The sequence below is a fragment of the Vipera ursinii genome (genome assembly GCF_947247035.1).
Source record: "Vipera ursinii genome assembly, chromosome: 1".
Classification (NCBI taxonomy): Eukaryota; Metazoa; Chordata; class Lepidosauria; order Squamata; family Viperidae; genus Vipera; species Vipera ursinii.
Window position 1 is genome coordinate 99,778,945 of NC_139512.1, and position 20,452 is coordinate 99,799,396.

General features: G+C 34.3%; 1 protein-coding gene across 8 annotated transcripts in view; it reads left to right on the forward strand.

Moving 5' to 3' along the window:
* STK33 (serine/threonine kinase 33) overlaps nucleotides 1-17,884 on the forward strand; it is a 74,531-nt gene extending 56,647 nt beyond the window's left edge. For 6 of the 8 annotated variants that reach the window (XM_083368841.1, XM_083368839.1, XM_083368838.1 and 3 more), the window contains 9 exons: nucleotides 991-1,129; nucleotides 2,830-2,918; nucleotides 5,194-5,293; nucleotides 6,912-6,987; nucleotides 9,818-9,930; nucleotides 10,156-10,241; nucleotides 15,231-15,479; nucleotides 15,626-15,703; nucleotides 16,390-17,884. In XM_083368841.1, the coding sequence (XP_083224967.1) occupies nucleotides 991-1,129; nucleotides 2,830-2,918; nucleotides 5,194-5,293; nucleotides 6,912-6,987; nucleotides 9,818-9,930; nucleotides 10,156-10,241; nucleotides 15,231-15,479; nucleotides 15,626-15,703; nucleotides 16,390-16,557 (1,098 nt within the window). In that variant the 3' untranslated portion in view covers nucleotides 16,558-17,884. The remainder of the gene's footprint in view (nucleotides 1-990; nucleotides 1,130-2,829; nucleotides 2,919-5,193; nucleotides 5,294-6,911; nucleotides 6,988-9,817; nucleotides 9,931-10,155; nucleotides 10,242-15,230; nucleotides 15,480-15,625; nucleotides 15,704-16,389) is intronic. The other 2 variants (XM_083368837.1, XM_083368842.1) reach the window with 2 other exon arrangements.
* The last annotated feature ends 2,568 nt before the right edge of the window (nucleotides 17,885-20,452 follow it).

Below are 20,452 nucleotides of genomic sequence, written 5' to 3' on the forward strand. Positions count from 1 at the left end.
AAAACCCAATAAAATTAAAACCCCTCAGCCTGGGCCAGACAGCTCGAAGAGCCAAGTTTTCAGGTCCGGGCGAAATGAATGAAGGTTGGGGGCAGTCCTAAGTTCCATTGGGAGTTGGTTCCATAGGGCCGGCGCGCCCACAGAGAACGCTCTTCCCCTGGGAATAACCCGCTGGCATTCCTTAACCGGCGGCATCCTGAGAAGGCCCTCCCTGTGGGAGCGCACAGGACGAAGGGAGCTTGATGCCGGCAGCAGGTGTTCCCTCAGATAACCCGGACCCAAGCCATTTAGGGCTTTATAGGTCATCACCAGCACCTTGAATCTCACTCGAAGGGCAACCGGAAGCCAATGCAGCTCGCGGAGTAGAGGTGTTACATGGGAGTATCGGGAAACCCCTATCACAACTCGCGCGGCCGCATTCTGCACCAGTTGAAGCCTCCAAGTGGTCCTCAAGGGCAGCCCCATGTAGAGAGCATTGCAGTAGTCTATCTGTGTCCTAAACATCTATAAAGACATTTACTGAAGTTTCAAAGGCTTTGTAGAATGCTTTGCTGTAGTCTGGACAGGTGGTGATGCTAGCATGAGCCACTGCAGTTGTCACTGTAGATCCAGCTACAATAGGTGCAGCTGAAGCTAGGCAACACCCCCCTCCCCCAATGTCTCCAAGAGGTCCATGTGCTGCAGCATGATTCTGGGCTGACATCCAAGCTGTGGCCCTGTTCCTTCAAGTATAGTATCTCTGTGTCTAGAGTCATCAGTGGGGCCAAAAGAACACCATCATTCAAAGTATTGGGTGAAAGCCCTCACTGATATTGAAGATTCAGTGTTAAATCTGCAGCCATCAAGAGTTTTGGAACATGCTGAATAATTATTTGGGAAAAAACTATCTATTAAAGTTACTCCCACATTACTCCTTCAGTTCAATATTCTATGTAAGCTAAGGTGGTGGTACACAGAGACAGAGACACATATATTCTTTATTAATGTCAGCGAATGTATCTTGTAATGGAGTTATGCGAAGATGGAGAACTTAAAGAGATTCTTCAAAGAAAAGGTCAATTTACAGAGAATGAGACTCGGCATATAATCCAAAGTCTTGCATCAGCAATTGCTTATCTTCACAAGAAAGGTAAGAATGTTCATTTTATACTATATTTAGTAATTGCAATTTTCCTATTTTCATTGTACTTTTAGCTGAAAATCGTTTTTCTAATTATATTTTTAGTATAATAGGTAAGTTAATAAGCAGTTTATTCAAAGGTAATAAGGACATAGAATATTTCTAATAATCATTATTTTCTTATCATTTCTGTGGACATAAGTTCTAATCCAGAAAGTTGTTCAATAAGCAAATGAGTGGGATGTGTCTTTTTCAAAATAATCCTTCCATTTCATCACCTCCTGGTTTGGAGGTTCAGAGAAGACCCACAGTGTAACAAGAACTGCTATTGGAAAGTCAAAGAAAACATATAAAAATAAAACATAGAGTCTTTTACATGTGTGTTTGTCTTTTAGCCAGTTTGTTTTAATGTTGTATAAAACATTTAACAAAATTTGTTAAATTTTGTATTTCCTTGTATGTGACATTACAAACTGATGCACAAAAACCAATGAGGTTGGCAATGAAGGTGCTATTTCTAGAAATATTTGGACCCATTACACAACATACTTATCAAGTTTGGGGTTTTCATTTTTATCAGTGTGAATTTGGGCAAAAGTTAATATAGATTCTGATTCTTTTTAATCTAAACAGTGATCCATATGAGCATTTGTGTATAGCTTTCAGTAATCTTCATTAAGAGAATTAAGAAGATATGTTTTAGAGAGCAAAGGGCCTTGAGAAGAAATTATATCTTTCTAAAATTATCTCCTAATTTGTTCACCTCCATTTTGAATGGACAGTTGATAAGACAATGGTTATTCTTATTTGATCCATACAGAAATGTTTTATTTTTTATATTTTTAGAACAATAGGATTCATACCTTCCTTGGGTCCTATCACAAAGCTTTCCTCCAACTTCTTGGATTAAAAATACTGTGTATAGAATTGGAATCTTTTACTTATGGATGCTGGTGAATTATTACATAAAGTCCTTTTCTTACTGTGTGATGCAGTACAGAGGATTTGAGCCTCATCGTCAACATATAGTCATCCATTCATTTTCCCTTTAGTCATTAAGATTGCGTGTGTGTGTGTGTGTGTGTGTGTGTGTGTGTTAGTATAGAGAGTTCACACTATTTTGGAGAGGGTCATGGAGCCCCATTTTATTCCCCCAGGATGCTCAGAGAAATAGACACACATGCATATGGAATAAAATACTATTGTGAGATTTGCTATATTTTTTTAAAAAAATACTAAGCAAATGATAGGAAACAGAAATGATTCAGGCCATGAATAGAAGTAAAACAGTAGTAGTGGCGAGAAGGAACTGAATAAAAAATAAATGCTCACCTGAATTTTTTTTAATGTTTTGTGTTTCTGAACATAGAAAGCAAATTGAGCATTTTCATTTGAAAATACTAATTTTATACATTAGTGCTTTTAAAATATTACTGTGACAAGTTATATTCTTTAATGTAATAAAATCTATGCAGGCTTCTCTTTCATTTTATTTGAAGAATAGATCTAAGTTTGATCGAGGTTTGGGACATACGGACACTGTTCTTTTTTTTTTTTATGAAAGAAAGAATACAGTGTCTGCTTGCATGCATTAATGTAAAATGAAATGCACATAAATTAGTCAAAAGGGTTTTAAAATATTTCTGTCAGAATATTTTTCAATGCATTTGATAAATAACACTTTTACTTTTTGTTCCCCATCTTGACAGATATAGTTCATAGAGATTTGAAATTGGAAAACATTTTAGTTAAAAGCAGTGACATTGATGAACAAAATGAAATGAAATTAAACATAAAGGTAAGAAATTGTAATACTTCACTTTATACACTACTTTTTGTTTTTGTTTTTTCCCCAGATACAGGTATCAAAAGTCATTTTTCCTAGTAAATGCCTATTAGTAGCTTTTAAACTGAACTGCAATGGTATAATCAAGCCATAAAATAAGGTTCTGACATAGCAGCAATTGACAAGAATGTGGGAGTCAAGTGCCACTAGTGAAAAACTTCTTATTGAACAAAGAACAGTATAGTTATATGTAAAGAAATGTTTTTAAAACTATTCTTTTTGTTCACTTTTTGGATAGAATTTTAAACTGTTAGCAAATGTAAGCCTGGAGATCCATGATTAGCATGAATTATGCATATTGGCATTAATTTAAACATTTTAGTAATTTTGAAAACTATAGTTTTTACATCCCAACAACTTTCTACTATATGGACTTCAGATGAATATTTATTGCCAAAATGCATTAACTGACTCAAGAGCGTACACTTATTTATTTATAAAGAAATAATTGGCCTTTAATAAATATAATTACAAAATGCTTACTATTTTTATAGTTGCTTTAAATGACTGGGAGAATTTAATAAAATGTCTATAATGATATCTAATATTAGGGTACATTTTATGGGAAATAAAGCCACATATTATGATCAAGTGTATTTTATCTCCATGAGTGTTCTGCATGAATCAAGGTTTCTCTTAGGGCTAATTCATGCTTCTCTTCATGCCTTTTGATTCTGCATATCCTCCTGCTTGCATTTCTGGGGAGAAATGTATGATCATTCTTGGGTTTGAGGAGAGGCATGTTTGTGTGTTAAAGGAGACTGTTGTTTTTCTCCTGTTCCAACACAGTACTGACTATGTTTTAAGACTGCACAGCCTTGCTGTGCTCTTTTGGCATCAGTTTTCCTGGACAGTTCTGATGAAAACGTTTTAGAAGAAACAGTGCACCAGACAAAGCACCAATGCCTGAAGACACAATAATGTAACTCAAGTAGCTGAGATTTTCAAAAATACAGTATGCGGGCAATGTTAGTTCTTCCGTGTTGATTTTTCTTCTATTGCATAGCACTTTGGCATATTCCTATTCTTTTATGCCAACAATAGGTGAGTGCAATATGTTGTAGGCACAATTATCCAGCCTCCTTCTTATCAGGTTATATGGTTCCTGAGTTCAGTGTAGCAGAATATTTCCCACAGATGCAGAAATAAACTCTGTGTACAGGGAAGCTGGGACCACAGATTACCTCAGCCAGGCCCTGAGACAGGAAGAGACAATAGCCCTTTCAAGGGAGATGTTACCGAGCAATGGATTGACATTTCTTTTTGCCATATAATATGCCTGGAAAGAAAATGGAACACACTTCCCTAGAAAGTTGACGACATCATTTGCAGTAATAAAAGCACCAGTTCCTTTGCTGTAGTTTCCATTACATAATGATATCTGGTGACTTCATGAATGTTCTTGTTATTTTCTTGACAATAATACAGATTTGGTTATCATTTTTTCCTGGATATTTTTTGACCTCCCAGTTTCTCTTATAGATGGAATTTTCTGTTGATCTCTCATCTAAGCACTCACTAGATTTGCCTTTGCTTAGCTTTTTTGAGATCAACTAGATGGAATGGACTAATGCTTATCTACTGCAGACACCATGATTGACAGGAACACGACTGACACGTGATTGACACCGTGTATCTCATTCTGTCCTTTATGTCTGAAATCAAACATACAGAGAATAGACAATACTTTGGCAGCCCTCTCAAAGCAGTCTGTGAAATATAGGCTGTAAAGATCCTTGGGTACTTAGATTCCCTGAAGGAAAATATTCTCCAGCCTCCCTCCCTTTTCCTTCTTGCTTATTTGTTTATAGAATGTGTACGAATAAAATATATGAATTTCCCCCAAGTTGAAATATTCATATAGTTTCTAAATGTCTTTATTTCTACACTGGCTTCTACTCAATATTAGTATCTTCTATATCACATACTGCATTTGGATCTTTAAACATAGTGAAATTATAATTATGTGTTAATGTAAGTCCCACAGCAGCATGAGGTTTTCCTGGCTATTTCTCTTGAATATCCACCTTGCTTTTGTGTATGTACGAATGCAATTTCTAAACAAAAAATTGGGAATATTTATGGAAACCTTGATGCAGAGTTTTTGCTTAATGTGAATTATTATAGGAAATCACTTGAGATTTTTTAAAAAATCTCTCACAAAGTGGTTTTGCTCTGAATCTTGAAATCTTAAGAAGAATAAATACACATGTAAGAAAGAAAACAGTTTTGTTTCTTACAGGTAACTGATTTTGGTTTAGCTGTTCAAAAGACGGGAGGAAGTGAAAGCAGGTTCCAGTCTACCTGTGGGACTCCTATTTATATGGGTAAGTCCAGTACTTTATATAATATTTTCCATTAAATCTGAACTGATTAAAATAATATAATGAATTAAAGTTTTGTAACTATCAATACATATGCACAAATATGCTGGATGCTATTTATATATGTACAATAATTGCTATGCTTATGGCTTTTGGATACATTATTATGATATAAGCTTCTTCAAACAGAACTGAGTAAGCTTTCTAGAATGGAAATAATGATATTAATAGGTACTGCCGAGAACAGAAGTTTGCTTCCAATATTAACATTCAGAAGCATGCTTGGTACAGAGGGCTTTCCTATTCCTTCTCCCCCTCTCCCATTCTTCTGCATCCTTGGGAGACCTGGAATCAGAAGAACGGAGATATGGCATGGGAAAGAATGAAATGACTAACTGTTGGTAGAGGCCGCTTGTATGAATAGTGTCCAGGTTAATGTAAGCAGACTTTGCATGATAGTAGGCAAGATCACATTATCACAACATGGGTCTATTTGTGCTTTTTTTGTTGGAGATGAAATAGAGGAGAGCAGGAGTTTGCAATGAGAGAAGCAAAATGCCTTACTGCATCAATGGATTTTTACTTGCACAGACGTTTGTATTCCATTTTCATAAATCTGCTTGCAATTTTTGATTCAGTTCAAAGGGATTTCTAGTTGGGAACATTGTTCTATATTGGTATGAGTAAGCATAGTCTTTGAGTTCTTAGAATATTGCTGGCAAGTACAATACCAGGGTTGAAGTTGAATTTAAAGGATGAGCTGACTAATTCTATTCAATTTTAATAGAGTATTTATAAACACTAGCACTTCATCTATTGAAGCACTGTATGAATTATTTATTTATTTGTAAAATTATTGCCCTCCATCTTACCATAGGGTAACTTAAACCATAATAACAATAATAACAACAACCACCACAACAATAATAACTAACAATAACAATCCTGTTATTTCATAAAATGGTGGCTATGAAGCTCCCTTTTCCACCTAGCTTTAAAAAAATAATAACAAATAGGAAATTTGTAAAAGAACCTTTAGTTCCTACAACATTTTCACTTGGATGACAGAAAGCATATTTGATGACCATTTGCATTTTTGGAAAATTCCTTCTGAGACTAGTCATGTCCACCATGGCTTCCTTTTTTTGTGTATGCCCATTGTTTAAACTCAACATCCCACATGACCTCTCAACACAAACAGGTTACTAACTCCTATTCTGACCCTTTTACTTCTCACTGCATGTCATACTATTTAGAATCTGCCCTTACACTATATACTAGGGAAGAAGCCTTTCTGACTTTAAAACTAATATATAAATCTATGTATTTGTTTTTCAAATGGAAATGTATTTGTGTGGTATTGTAAAGGATTTAAAGTCAAGATTTTAGGAACAGTGTTCAGAATTTGCAAATAGGAAGAGGACAAGCAACAAAATTAGGAATTATGATAATCGTGACTAACTAAACGATCAAAGTGAGGATATATCATCATGAATTGTTTAGGACCCTACATTATTAATATCAACATCTGCTACTTTTTGATGGGTGAACGAAGTGTATCTCATTCATACTGCTTTCTTTTAAGTAGTTGAAAATATCTATATTTTTTCTTTGTTGGCAGCTCCAGAAGTGATAAGTGCACATGACTATAGCCAACAATGTGATGTCTGGAGCATAGGTGTCATTATGTATATGCTGTAAGTAGTTTACATACAATAAAAATATTTTTCCTAAAGAAGACAATATTTGTCAATTATTGTTTGATTGGTGTTTTACATTGGTTAAGTTGTCTCTACTGAATTCTTTCTAAAAGAAATTATTAACCTCAACTCTTGTAAGTATTCTTGATCATAGCTGAAAATATGTACTCTGTTTCTATCTCCCTCTGTCTCTTTCTCTATGAGCATACAGTTTTTTATTTCTGTGCTATGCTTGTTACATTTAACAAAATGGAGTTTATTTGCCAGAAATATTATCTTTGAAAGCCTTTGTTTTAAATGGATACTCACTATAATGCACATATTTTTATTTAAGGTTAGAGTTGGATCTAAGTCATGCTTCATGTGAACCTTTTGAAATTGTTTGTGATTAATTTAAATCTCATTTATTATAATAGATCCCCTTTTAATATGACCAAATCTGGATCCAAGATACTATCTGTAATACTTTTAGGCAGTTGTACTTTATAGATCTTGGGTTACTGTATTATTCAGTTATTTATAAATAAGACTAATATTTTAATCAAAGAAAATCAGAAATATTTTATGCAGTATACTTGAACAGTAAAAAACTTCTAGTCCTTACATTTATAATTCAATTTGAATTCTACAAATATGTCTGAATTGTAATAAGGAACTCTCTTTGATGGAGAAACAAGATGGGACATAACAGTGTTCTTTTCCTTTGTTGAATTTCATTAGGCTGCCCTTTAAAACATCAATATTGGCAACTGACAAGAGATTAGTCAAGTAAAAAGAATAAACTTCTTTCCAATAAAGTTAATACTTCCCAAATAATTATTCTTCCTATTTATCCAATATAGTTCTTGCGCATAGCACACAGATTTTACTTTTTTAAAAATTTGTAGATCATGCTGTGTTCTGAAACTTTTTAATACCGAGACAGTACCAATTTTATGATCACAGTTTATTGTATTAATGTTGCCATGCCATTTTTGCACAATATAGCATAGCTGAATGTATTATACATTGGAGTGGGGTAATTTGATTGGACAGTAAGAATTCCATGCTGCTTCTGCAATCTGTACAATTCACAGACCTTGTAAAACAAAGACACCAAATTGTCCTGATTTTAGTCACAGTTCAGGCTTCATAACATTATACTTTAATTAACATATAAATATTTTAAGTTGGCATTGTAGAAACACAATAATATTATAACAATGTTACTTGATATTGCCCCTAACTGACACTTAAAAATGAAACTTGGTAAGAATTAATAGAATATACATTCCTTTTATTCTATTTAGAAGATATATTAATAGACATATGAAATATTCTTTAATTTTTGTACAGTTTTCATAAGCAGCTCATTCTATCATTGTTAGATTATCTTTTTAGCTATCCTTGCTAAGTGAATGTTTAATGTTGTCATTGCTAACTGATGTGCCTAGTAGTTTTTAATGGATCTATATTAATGTATTAGCTGCTGAACCAATTGCATTAGTAGAGATGGCATACCTTCTCTTAACAAGCATATCTATTACAGTACACTAAGCTTGACCTTGTTATCCATAGAAAATCCAATCCTTCAAATACAATATTCATTTTACAATGAAATGTTGAGTTTCATGGATACTTTTTTGTAGTAGCATAGGGCCTCAATGGTGTATTTTATTGTAATGTAGCTGCAGTTTATGGCCCATCTCTATTTAAACACCGACTAGTAAAACAAGAGGCAATTATCTTTTTATTGAGTTCCTAGTGGGCTGAGTTTGTCAAGCCCTCATGGATTACAAATTTTACAGGGATAAATTAGCAATATCTCTGGTCAGTATTTTTTTCCACAGTATTCTGGAAAACAACTATACTTGCAAATAGGAACATATTGGGGAATATTGAAATACATCTATTTTGTATTATTTTTTGTAATGCTTCTCAAAATGTTTTCTTGTTCATTTACATCTTAATTTCTAACCTCAGTTACCTTTGTTTGTACTCCAACAGTACAGACATCATGGAGTTAACGTGGATTGACTGCATAATGTAATAATAATTTTTCCATATATTATAATCCCCACTTGACTGGGATCCTCTATGTGACTGATTCAGAAATGTTGCTTTCACTCAATCTGTCATTTAATTTTAATGATAATAATGCCAGTAAAAATAGGTTAGATAACAGTAGTATGACATCACACTTTACAGCATGATTTCCAACTGGCTGGATCATTCATGTAACTGATCCAGAGAAGCAAAAGAAGCCATAACCTACATGAATACAAATATAAGAAGAAACCAGTAGTTCTGAACAGACTTAATAAACAAATATCCTAAAAATATTTTTGTGGAAATATTTTAATTCCTGTTTCCTGAAACAAGTTACTATGTTCTAAATTTGAATGAGCAGTTTAACTCCCTGTATCCATATATAGAGTAGGGGTAATTTTGTAAGTATCCATTATGTCAACCTTCAAGACTGTCTCCTTTTCTGTCTTTCCAAACCATGCTTATATTTTTCATAATGGCTGGTTCATACTTCTTCAAGGCTACTTTCATTGGTTATGAATCCTATTTAAGCTAGAGTTGAATCACTGCAAAAAGGGATATTTGGTGAAGCTGTAATACAATATATAACTTCTCTGTGCTTGACAGTTAAGAGTTTGGAATTGGTATTTGATGCTTCTTTGCCCATCATATTCCCATTCTTCCTTTTATATTTACTGTTCCACTGAATAAAAAATGCTGCCCTAAATTGAAAAAAAATACAGTATACACATAAAGCTATTGGTAGAGAACTAGAGATATATTTTAATAACTGAAAATATTTTTTCTGTTACCTCTCCAGATTATCTGGTGAACCACCTTTTATGGCAAGTTCAGAAGAAAAACTTTTTGAAGTTATAAAAAAAGGAGACCTTCATTTTAAACAGTCAGTCTGGCAATCAGTCAATATAGCTGGTAGGTAGATAACTGCATGACTAAAAACCCACTGATAAATAAAAGCGTTTTCAAATGACCTTTTGAACTTTTAAAATCACTAACATGATCCTCATTGAAGTATGAACAAATTTCATAAAACAATTACTGAATAGTACTCTGCTGGGTTAACATACATGAATACAATGGAGAGACGTAGCTTTTACAAATATTAGAAATTAGGTTCATGAATGTCTTTTTTTATAGCTAAAAATATATTGCGGCTTCTTCTGAAAGTAGATCCTGCCCACAGAATCACTGCAAATGAACTGCTTGACTGCCAGTGGATCACAGTAAGCTTTATTTCATTTTTCTTTTAAACATTTCTGATTTTTTTGTTTGAAAAATTAATTTTTCCAATTAAGTTCAAATGAACATTTACTTACCTACATGTTATATACATGTTATACACCTATACGTTTAACATATTTTAATTAGGACAGTTTAAAGGTGAAACCAGATTTTCTTAATGGTCCAGATAATTTCATGCTGTACAGATATTTAATAGCAAATAATTATTCTACTGTAAAAAATTAATCCCTTGATTCTAAATGGCAGGCAGCACTTTTAGAAACTGAGCCCTCTGACATAATCAGGAAAATGTATTTAGCTCCTTCAAAAATTTATAGTAACAGATCTTCATTTTATGTAGCTAGATCATAAATAAGCGAACGTAATACAACAGAAATAATCAGTTAAGGGCACAATTTACTGGAGACTTCCTCCAAACAATTGTCTACAAATGTTCTGCCTCCACACATAAGCAAATAAAATCTCTTTTTACTATCAGTAATCTGCAGAGTATATATTCATTTTTTTCAGTATATTAAGTTTAGAAACTGCAGAAAGTTCCTAAAAGCTGTAGAAATAATTATTTCCATAATATCCATAATAGTCTCTGATTTTATACAATTCTATTTTTTTCTGAGTCTTTTAGAACTTCTACAGTGATGGAAAGAACTCTGTCACTGAAACTGAGATCCAAGCTCTAAATTCCTCTGCCAGCTGCCTTGGGCTACTCAAGCAGAAAGTGGGGTTTGTGTGTGGGTGGAGGGATTACAGAAAGTCGCGAACCCACAAGAACAGCAACTTTCCCATTATTCATACTTGCCAATAACATTAAGGAAAAGTGTGGCAATCCTGGAATCGGTCAATTTTCTATTCCATTGTAAACAATGGGAGGAAAATTAAAAATTAAAAAACTTACAAAGAGAGGAAAATGCCAGCTGTCCTGCTGACATAAGCCCAGTTGAGTTCTGAATAAACAATTCTACTTTTGGCTCTTGTATCCATTGGTGTTGCTTTCTTTTGGAAAGGGATATACTGAAAAAATGAATCACAGTAATAGTCATATGAAGAACAATTTCTATAGAAAATCATATACAGCAAAACTAGGTTTAATTTTAAAACTTCCTCTAAGTTAGAATTTAGATATTGCATGATTATGCTATACAATTACTAAGATTGGTGGGCCTTTCATAAGCAAAAGTTAAAACTATAAAATACATGAAAATAGCGGAGCAATATAAAATGTAAAAGAAACATCAACAGTACTAGAATAGACCTAGAATGGAATAGAATGGGTTGAACTATGCAATCCTTGGTGCTCTCTGAACTTGGTTGTTTGCTTGCAGATCTTTCTTGCCCAATTGGGTAACATCATCAGTGCCCTCTTTACGTCAGTCACTGATGATGATATCTAGTTGGGTAAGGAAATGTCTGCAGGCAAACAACCAAGCTCAGTGAGTGCTTAGAACTCTACAGAATAAATTTAATGAAACTCAAAAGCCCAGCATAGTAGCAGAGCATGGATCTAAGAAGTTCTTTTAATACATGAAGGGCAAAATACTTGGAATTACCAAAAGTTGTGCATCTGATGTTGAAATGATTGTGGTGTGTATGCCAGTCTTATGGAAAGTTTATATTTTGAGCTAAGTTGAGCTAAGAGATTTATGATGGGTGAGGGGGAATCAGGAAGGTTGAAAATTTATTGGAGTAATGTTGTGTACAAGCAAGGATAGAAACAAGGAGAAATGAGAAGAAGCTTTTCTTCTTAAATTACAGCAACAGCTAATGTAAGAAAATTTAAAATTTCCATAACTAACTTTACATTGCTTGGCAGGAGCATCCAGAGAAAGGTCTCAAAATACAGACTAAGTACATATTGATCCTAAGCCATTTAAGACTTTAAAGATGAATATCAGCACTTTGAATGGGGTATGGAAATGGAGAAGACATCAGTGCAAATTATGAAGTAATTGTGTGAGGTTATCATGGCTAAGATAACCCATTAACTATTAATTTATCTGATAATCTGAATGATTGTAATTCAGTTTCTTTATAGTGCAGCATCAAAAGGCTAAAATATCAAATGAGAGTTTGCCATCCTAACATTTTTAGAAGAAAAATTGTTGAAACATTATTTTTGGACATAATGTTTACAAAATTGTAATAATAGCTATTGTAGGAAGAGAGATTCCAGAATGACTGCATCCTTGGAATTTACTATTTCTCTCTTTCAATGATTAATTAACAAAAGCCTTTGAAGAAAATAAGGTAAATAATTGGCATGTGCTTGTGAACTTCATTAGACATAAATTTATTATCTATCTTCTGAAAGTATAATTTACTATGTTTTGATGTTGATTTTCAACATGGCTGAGTGCTACATTTTTATTTTCAATAACATGGTTTTTCCTTTCACCATTATTAAGCACTGAGTATGCTTTCTCTAGTATGTTCTGGTCATTATAAATTGTTTTAGTCATTATAAGCTCATCAATTCTGCAATGTCTTGTTTATGGGCATATATTTAACTTTAGTAGCCAGTAAGTGCTATTAAAGCCTCTTTTTCTGTTACTGTAGGTTTTTTGTTATTATTTTCTTAATTTTTGAAGAAGTTTCTTCAGCAAATCTTTATTTTTTTCTCTTGACATGGTCTGGGAATATTGCCATTCAGAGGCAAGTGTTTGAAGGTCATAAAAGTGGAAAATGTCTTTCTGACGTAAGCTGAGTGCCACATGATAGAGGGGCATATTGTTTCAATCTATGATTTTAATCTTATTGACGTGCCCTTTCTTAAAATCTAGATGAAAAGAACTTGAAAGAAAGACAAAAGAAAATGAACAATCTAAAAGGCAGCCAATTAGTAATTCTCCACTTTCCCCACAATTAGCACCAGATGCTAGCAAAATTAAAAGCAACAGGTGTTCAAATGAAGCAATATAGCAATTAACTTAAGTGGTTCCACTTTCTTAAAAACTGTCAGAATACAACCATCCTATTTCATGTGCTATTTAAGTATTTGTAGCTCTTTAAAACATAGGCTTGTTTCCCCTGGCTACAACTCAGCCTCTTATTTGGTAGGTGTGATTTGGTGCACTTAATTACCTGAATGTGCTTGCACATAAGGTAGTTATTTTGTTGTCTGAAACATCAGTTTGTCTACTGTTAATTACAGAAGTAAATTTGCATCTGCACAACTGGTAGTTCATATCTGAAAATTATTCTATAAATTCAGAAGTACTAGGCATACATTATTTAAATGCATATAGAATTTTCTTTGTGCATGCCTCTATTATTCCAGTCCTTATGTCTAGTGTTTAAGGTACCAGGCTAGAAGCCAGGGGTTTGTGAGTTCTAGTCCTGCCAGATTGGTGATTTTGAGTCAGTCACATTTTTTCACCTCAACTCTCCTCATGGTTGTTGTGGGGAAAATAGGAGGAAGAAGTAGTGCGTGTGTTCACCACCTTGATAATTATAATAAAGGCAGTAATAAAATCAAATGTTTACTTTTGTCATAGATCAGAATAAAAAACTTTATACACACGCATGTGAACACACATCTAGTCTAGTACTAGGTAGGCAGATTGTGTCATGATACCACCACCACCAAATAATTGTTTGGTCTCCATACTTCTGTTACATTAATTCAGGCATGTCAAACTGCTGGCTCTCAGGCTGGATGTGTCACGCCAAAACCACGCCCACCCCATTGCTGACAGTGGGGAAAAAGTCGTGATATGTCATGTGATGTCGTGAGTTTGACATTAATTCAAACTGAGTATAGGAAGCTGTACCTTCGTTCTAAATGGCTATGGTCTTTCAGCTGTTCACAGCTCCAATTCCCTACAAAGTAATAGAAAAGGAGCTATACTTTTCATAAGGACAAAAGTGCTTCTTTGCTGCTTGCGAATGATTGCACTTGTGTGTAGCACAACATATTATTATTATTATTTATTTAATTTGTATACCGCCCTTCTCCCTAGGGACTCAGGGCGGTCATTGTCTCAGATACTTCTTTGTCTATTTAAATATTTTGATACTTTGCAATGAGAAAGCTGATGCTGAGGGTAGGTTGGCTGGAATGGTACAGTTATTCTAGAAATATTATTGCTTTGAAACTATAAAGGTGAAGCTTTGCTAATAATCCCAGTACTTTTCTGACAGAATTCATGAAATTTTATGTTGCCAGGAAAGAGGCAAAACATATTTGCGGATACTGCACGTTTCACTTGCAATATCAAGATTGAGTTCTGCTGTTCTTATTTCTAACCTTGATCATTTCCAATAATTTATGATAATTTTCTTCAGGTATTCTTAACAAATATGCAATATCTAATTATAGGGCAGAATCTGAGGCTTGGCTGAGAGATCAGCATGCCACCAAAGTTGCTGCCCTATTATACTCTTAAAATGATGGAAGGGAAACATTTTTAAAATGGAAAATAACTGTATGAATTTATATGTAAATAATTTGGTTGTAATTAAATGCCAGTCAAATGGATTTGTTATCCTGGCCTAATTACTACTTTTTTCCTAAGATGTACATTTCTGAAATAAAACATGAACACTCTAAATTGAAGGATCATGGTGGGTGTTGGCGCAGGATTTTTTTTTCCTGATGGGAACTCTCAAGAAGACCTTTTTCTCCAAAGAGGCCAGCTTCATAATCTGTCATTCTTGTGCTATTTATAAGCAATTTCTGGCATGTTCTGGTCATAATGAAAAAGAGTTATATCAAAAAAGTACTCTGTTAAGTTGGTAGTGTTCTTATTAAAAAAGCCACTAGTACTCTACTGTTTTAATTTTCTATGCTTGTCTCTGTCTTTCTCTTTTAAAAGAGAAAAAAATTGATTTCTTTGGCTTACTTGCACTCTCGTCATTGGCTTATTAAAAAACACAATTTCTATTTAGAGCAGTGTAGTACTGTAGTTGCGCATCTATTTTGTTCATTTTTCCTTAAAAAAAAACCCCCTCTTAAATGGATTGTTATTGTTTAGGGTGAAACAGACATTGTTCAAAGGCCATTTAATGTCCTTGAGTTAATGAAGAAGTGGAATAACAGCAGTAGCAGCACTACAGAAGTAACAGTTTTTGAAGATGGACTAAATGGTGCATCACCTGCCTCACAACTGGAAGAAATTCGTGGAGAACAAGATAGCCCTGTTAGCAGCAATGGCAATTCAGACCCCAATTTAGAAACAGAACCCGAGAGTGGCAGCAGTAAACCCTCAACACCAACAAAACAAGTAAGCTTAAAATATTTGTCAGCTTAAATGAAACAGCCAAGCAATAGCACAGAGCTGTGTTAGTCGGCCTGATATCTCTTTTTTTTTATGTTTGCAGCGGATATTTTCCTTAAAATCAATTTGTCCTTTACTTTTTTTCCCCCCAGACTAGCAAGAAAAAAATTCATGTTTTACCAAATGGGACTTACCGAAAGAAGAGTACAACTGCCAAATCAACTTCCAGTGTAAGCATACTTACCCAACCATCAATTTTGTTTAATGTAACAGCCCAAGTGTAAGCACTTGCACTAGGCCAGGATCCTGGATGATGAGTGCTCTATGTTACTAGAGTTGATAAGAAAAGTGCTGCTATCACAGAGATCAGAATGTTTTCATGAATTCATTTTTTTTCAGGTGAGGTAAGTATGGATGGATGTAGTATGGATGTAGCTCCACAGATTTTCAGGATATGCTGAACCAGAAAGTTTTTTACTAATATCATAGCACACGCGAGTGAAAAAGAACTCTAAAGCAGTAGGTGCAAAGTACTTCACCATTGCCATGTTTCTTAGGGCTTGTGGGAATGGCTTAGCTATTCCAGCTCTGAAGGATTGACTTGAGCTGAATAATTTATTTGGCCATGTGTGATTAGAATTTGTCTCCAGTGCAGAAGTTCTCAGGATACTCTCAGGGTGTCAAGGGCTATAGCTTTGCTGTGCAGATTTTGTTGCTAATTCACATTTTAGTTTATTTGATTTACAGTCATTTTGAGCGATAACTACATCTCTGTTCTTAATATAAACGCCTTCAAAATCCTACCAATGAAATTTTGTTTCAGCAGTAACAGACAAACCTTTGTACTTTGGCTAAATGTGATCTCCCACGTTACATTCAGTATTCGACATATCTTGTTTTTAATTGTCTTATTAAGATTCAGAGTGCAGTTGGATCATTGTCCCCAAGACTAGCTGCAAAACGCGCAGATAATCAAGAGAAGAAAATTGAAATAGAGAAGTCTTTGACCCAAGGACTTTCAAGCAAAAATACACAAAAAACCAGTGCCCATAGTGGCTTACACAAAAACAAGAAGAAATCTTAGAAGAATCCCACTCTTCAAAAATGTAAGTCCTACAATGTAACAATTGCCAGTGCCAAAATGTGGCAGCTCTTTAAAAAAAAAGGACCAATATACCTTGAACTTCTATACTTGCTGTTGTTGTTGTTGTTATTCTGAAGCCTGTAATCATCAAGAGAAGTCTAGTTTCAGAGTAGTGCTGATAAGTGTTCTAAAACAGTGTGAAATCCCAAACTATGTGAGGGCATCCACTGATAGTATTACACTCAGAGCAGAGAATTGTGTGAAATTTCTGTCTTTTATTTATTGTACTCTTAACAGGTATCATTCAGGCAAGCAACTAATTTCTTTGAATCCACTTGTATTTGTCTATGATTACTTTTTATTGTCATAAAAATTTGTGAAAGGAGGAAAGAAAGTAAGAAGCCAAAATATGTAATGACTAAGTGATGAGGTTATTTTTAAAAAAAACTCACTGCATTTTGCACTTGTCAAAAATTGATAGGATTTTGTTTATAAAACTGTAGGCATTATAACTGGTGTACCAAGGTCAATTAAATTTGTTTCTAATTCTTTATGCATTATAGTTAGTTGGACAATTTACTTAAAGCAATTGTAGATATTATGAAAATTGCCAAGGTTAATCCTGCTGCTAAAATGCTTGTGTATTGAAATAAAAGCGATCTTAGAAGAGTGTATTTCACATGCTAGTTCATCTTCATTTTTTTTAAAATAAAGATGGATTGTTTCTGCTAAAGAGAAAATTAATTGTGTGTATATGTCTGTGTGTATAGTTAAAGGTCAAAATATCTTAATACACTTGTTACATGATGCTTCAAGTTGTACATTCTATCAATTTTCTGCTATGTATTTATTCTAGTTCAATATTTCTATTGGAATCAGGTCAACAGATAGGCTTCTTTCAAATACTGGGTGCATTTATTTTTGAATTTGTAAAAAATCCAGTATTTACTTATACCATGAATTATCAGCAGCATTCCTGAGTTGCATGTGCTCCCATGTTTTTGTTTCTGAGTTGTAAGGTATCTTCCCGCCTTCTTTCTTTCAAGTTTGTCAACAATACTGTGACCCAAGCAATATGCAAGCCACATATTCCACAAAGATTTCTAGGCTCAGGAACCTGGGACGACATCAGTTAATGCTACGCTATGCTTACTAACCCCTGCAAAAGATGCTCAAACACATTAAAGTGCTAATGTTTCAGATGCTCAAAATACCATTTGGGATTTAATTGAAATTATGGAAAACAATAATTTGATATGCAAATAATTGTTTATATATTGTATGTATGTATGTATGCATGCATGCTAGCTGCTGTAATTCAATCTGGATTTGGTGGCCTATAAATCTAAGGAGAAAAAAGACAGTAAAAAAATCTGATACAGCTGACCAGTTCCCAAATAGATGGTTGTTTTCTTTTGCTCTTCAAAATTACTTCATTAAAATAAAATCAAGAATGGAATATTTTGTTCAACTAGTGAAAGCATTACTAACTTTATTAAAATATGTTTGGAAATTCTTCTGTTGAAATTAATTTATTGTTTCCTATTTCCCTCCGATATATTAAGCTTTTCACAAAACAAACTCTGTTTGCATCTGACTTTCTCTCTAGTCTGTTAGGAAAAAGGAAGAGAATTTCAGAAAGCTCATGCACATTTGGCTTTTCCTGACGGAAGCACATGAGGTCCCCTTTGTCTTAAAAGACTAGATCGAAATGCTATTAATTCTCAGTGTTAGTTCTTTCCCCTTAGTCAGAGTCCTGCTTGAAGAAGTCAATCCCTCAGAGTTGCAGAAGCACCATTAGTTCATCTCAGGTCAGTTTAATTTTATCATAGTACTTATTTCATGGCAAACTCATGACATTATGTTTCAGAGTGACTCAGTTTTGGGTTTAAAGAAGATATTGATGATTATAGATGGATTTTTTTTAATGAGCAAAGCTAATAGAAATTGTGACCTCTGTTGTTTTAGGTTCATGAATGGATAGCATTTTATGCAAAACAAATGGACCTGTAAAATTCTTTTACAACTGTGAAGACTGAATGCAAAGCTTTTTGCTTTGGTATCATGAAATGTACCAAAGGTCATGGTTTTGAAGTTGAAATGTCCAGGTTTGAATTTCCACTTTATTTTGGTTTATTAGGGCAACAGTATCTCTCTAATCAAACTTGTTTCTCTTGAGGCCCCAGGAGAAACAATGGAACCATTTATTTCCATTTAAAAAAGGAACCATTTATTTCAGAATGGTTTAATATTTTAATATTTTTTGGCAGTTTCATACTGTAATTAGGTAGGTTGCCTATGCTGATGCCTGCACAGCTACTAGCAGTCACATCATTGGGAAAACTCTAGCAATTCTGATTTGACAAGGCCTCAACCAACAGCAGGTGATCCCTTCAAAAATTGCCTCACTCGTTCATTCTATCTATGTGAATATTGAAAGCTATAAGCCCTTTGAAGAAAGTTCTGGTATTATTGTTGTGTAGAAATGCAACAGTGAACTGTTCTGCTTACATAAAAAGGGCAGATTATACACCAGAACTTTACTAATATGTCTTAAGGTAAAGGTAAAGGTTCCCCCGCACATGCGTGCTAGTCGTTTCCAACTCTAGGGGCCAGTGCTCATCTCCGTTTCAAAGCTGAAGAGCCAGCGCTTGTCCGAGGACGTCTCCATGGTCATGTGGCCAGCATGACTAGACGCCAAAGGCGCACGGGACGCTGTTACCTTCCCACCGTAGTAGTCCCTATTTTTCTTTTTTTTCTTTTTTTATTTAAAAAGTTTTACAATACATTTTGACTTTAATCCCCCTCCCCCACCCCTATCCAACCCTCCCTATCCCTCTCCCCCACTCCCTCCTCCCCCCCCCGACTTCCCAGAGCTAAATACAGGGCATAAAATCGAAAAACAAACATAAACACCCCTATGTTATCAACAATAAACTATAAATTCTATCTCTCTCTAGCTCATATAAAATGAATACAAACAATATTAATATTACAAATAAAGTAGAAAAGAAAAAGAGGAAAACAGAAAAAGAGCTTTACTCAAAATAAGTTTTCTTAATCCCAGTCCTTATTCATATTAATTTCAAAAAAAAGGAAAGAAAAAAAAACTTTCACCCGCTATTTACATTCTCCCACCTTTCTCTAATTTCCAAACAAATTCTCAGTTACACGCCAAAAGCGCCTATCTCTGTTAATCTTAATAATCTCCGACCAACTAAACTATGATCAAAAATAGTTCTTGCATGTATCACACCAAGTGTCTCGCAGTTCCAAATCATCCTTAAGTTCAAATAAAAGTTCAAATAAAAAGAGCATATAAAAAAAAGATTTAAGCAATCTCTAAGACAACTTGTTCTTAATTAAGAGCTTACATACCCATTCTTAGTTCAACACATACTTTAAGTCCATAACCCTAATATACTTTTCTAGCAAGCAAATAACATCAATCTTAAATTATGTAAAATATTAAAAAAAAACTTTCTTTCTCCTCTATAATAATTTTACTCCATTGACATTCTAATCTTAAAATTTAATCAGCAATCTTAACGCCCCAAAAATTTTGGAGCACCTCCGTCATGACCCCCAAAACTTCTTTAGACCGCTCTCCTCCCACATCTTCACTGTAAGCACACTTTGAAAATTCCATAGCTTTCTGCTGGTCTTGCTCTTGCTCTCGTCTCGCTCTTCTTAGGGCGGCACGCGTCATCTTCTGGCCTCCTGCAGCAACCGATGAGACTGTGACTTGATCCCCTCCAACACCATTGTCCTCTGTCTGTCTATCTGCAACATCTTGAAGCTTTCCCACTCCGTATCCTTTTGCAGCTTCCAAAAATGATAGGGGGGTTGTGTAGTCCCTATTTTTCTACTAGCTTTCGAACTGCTAGGTTGGCAG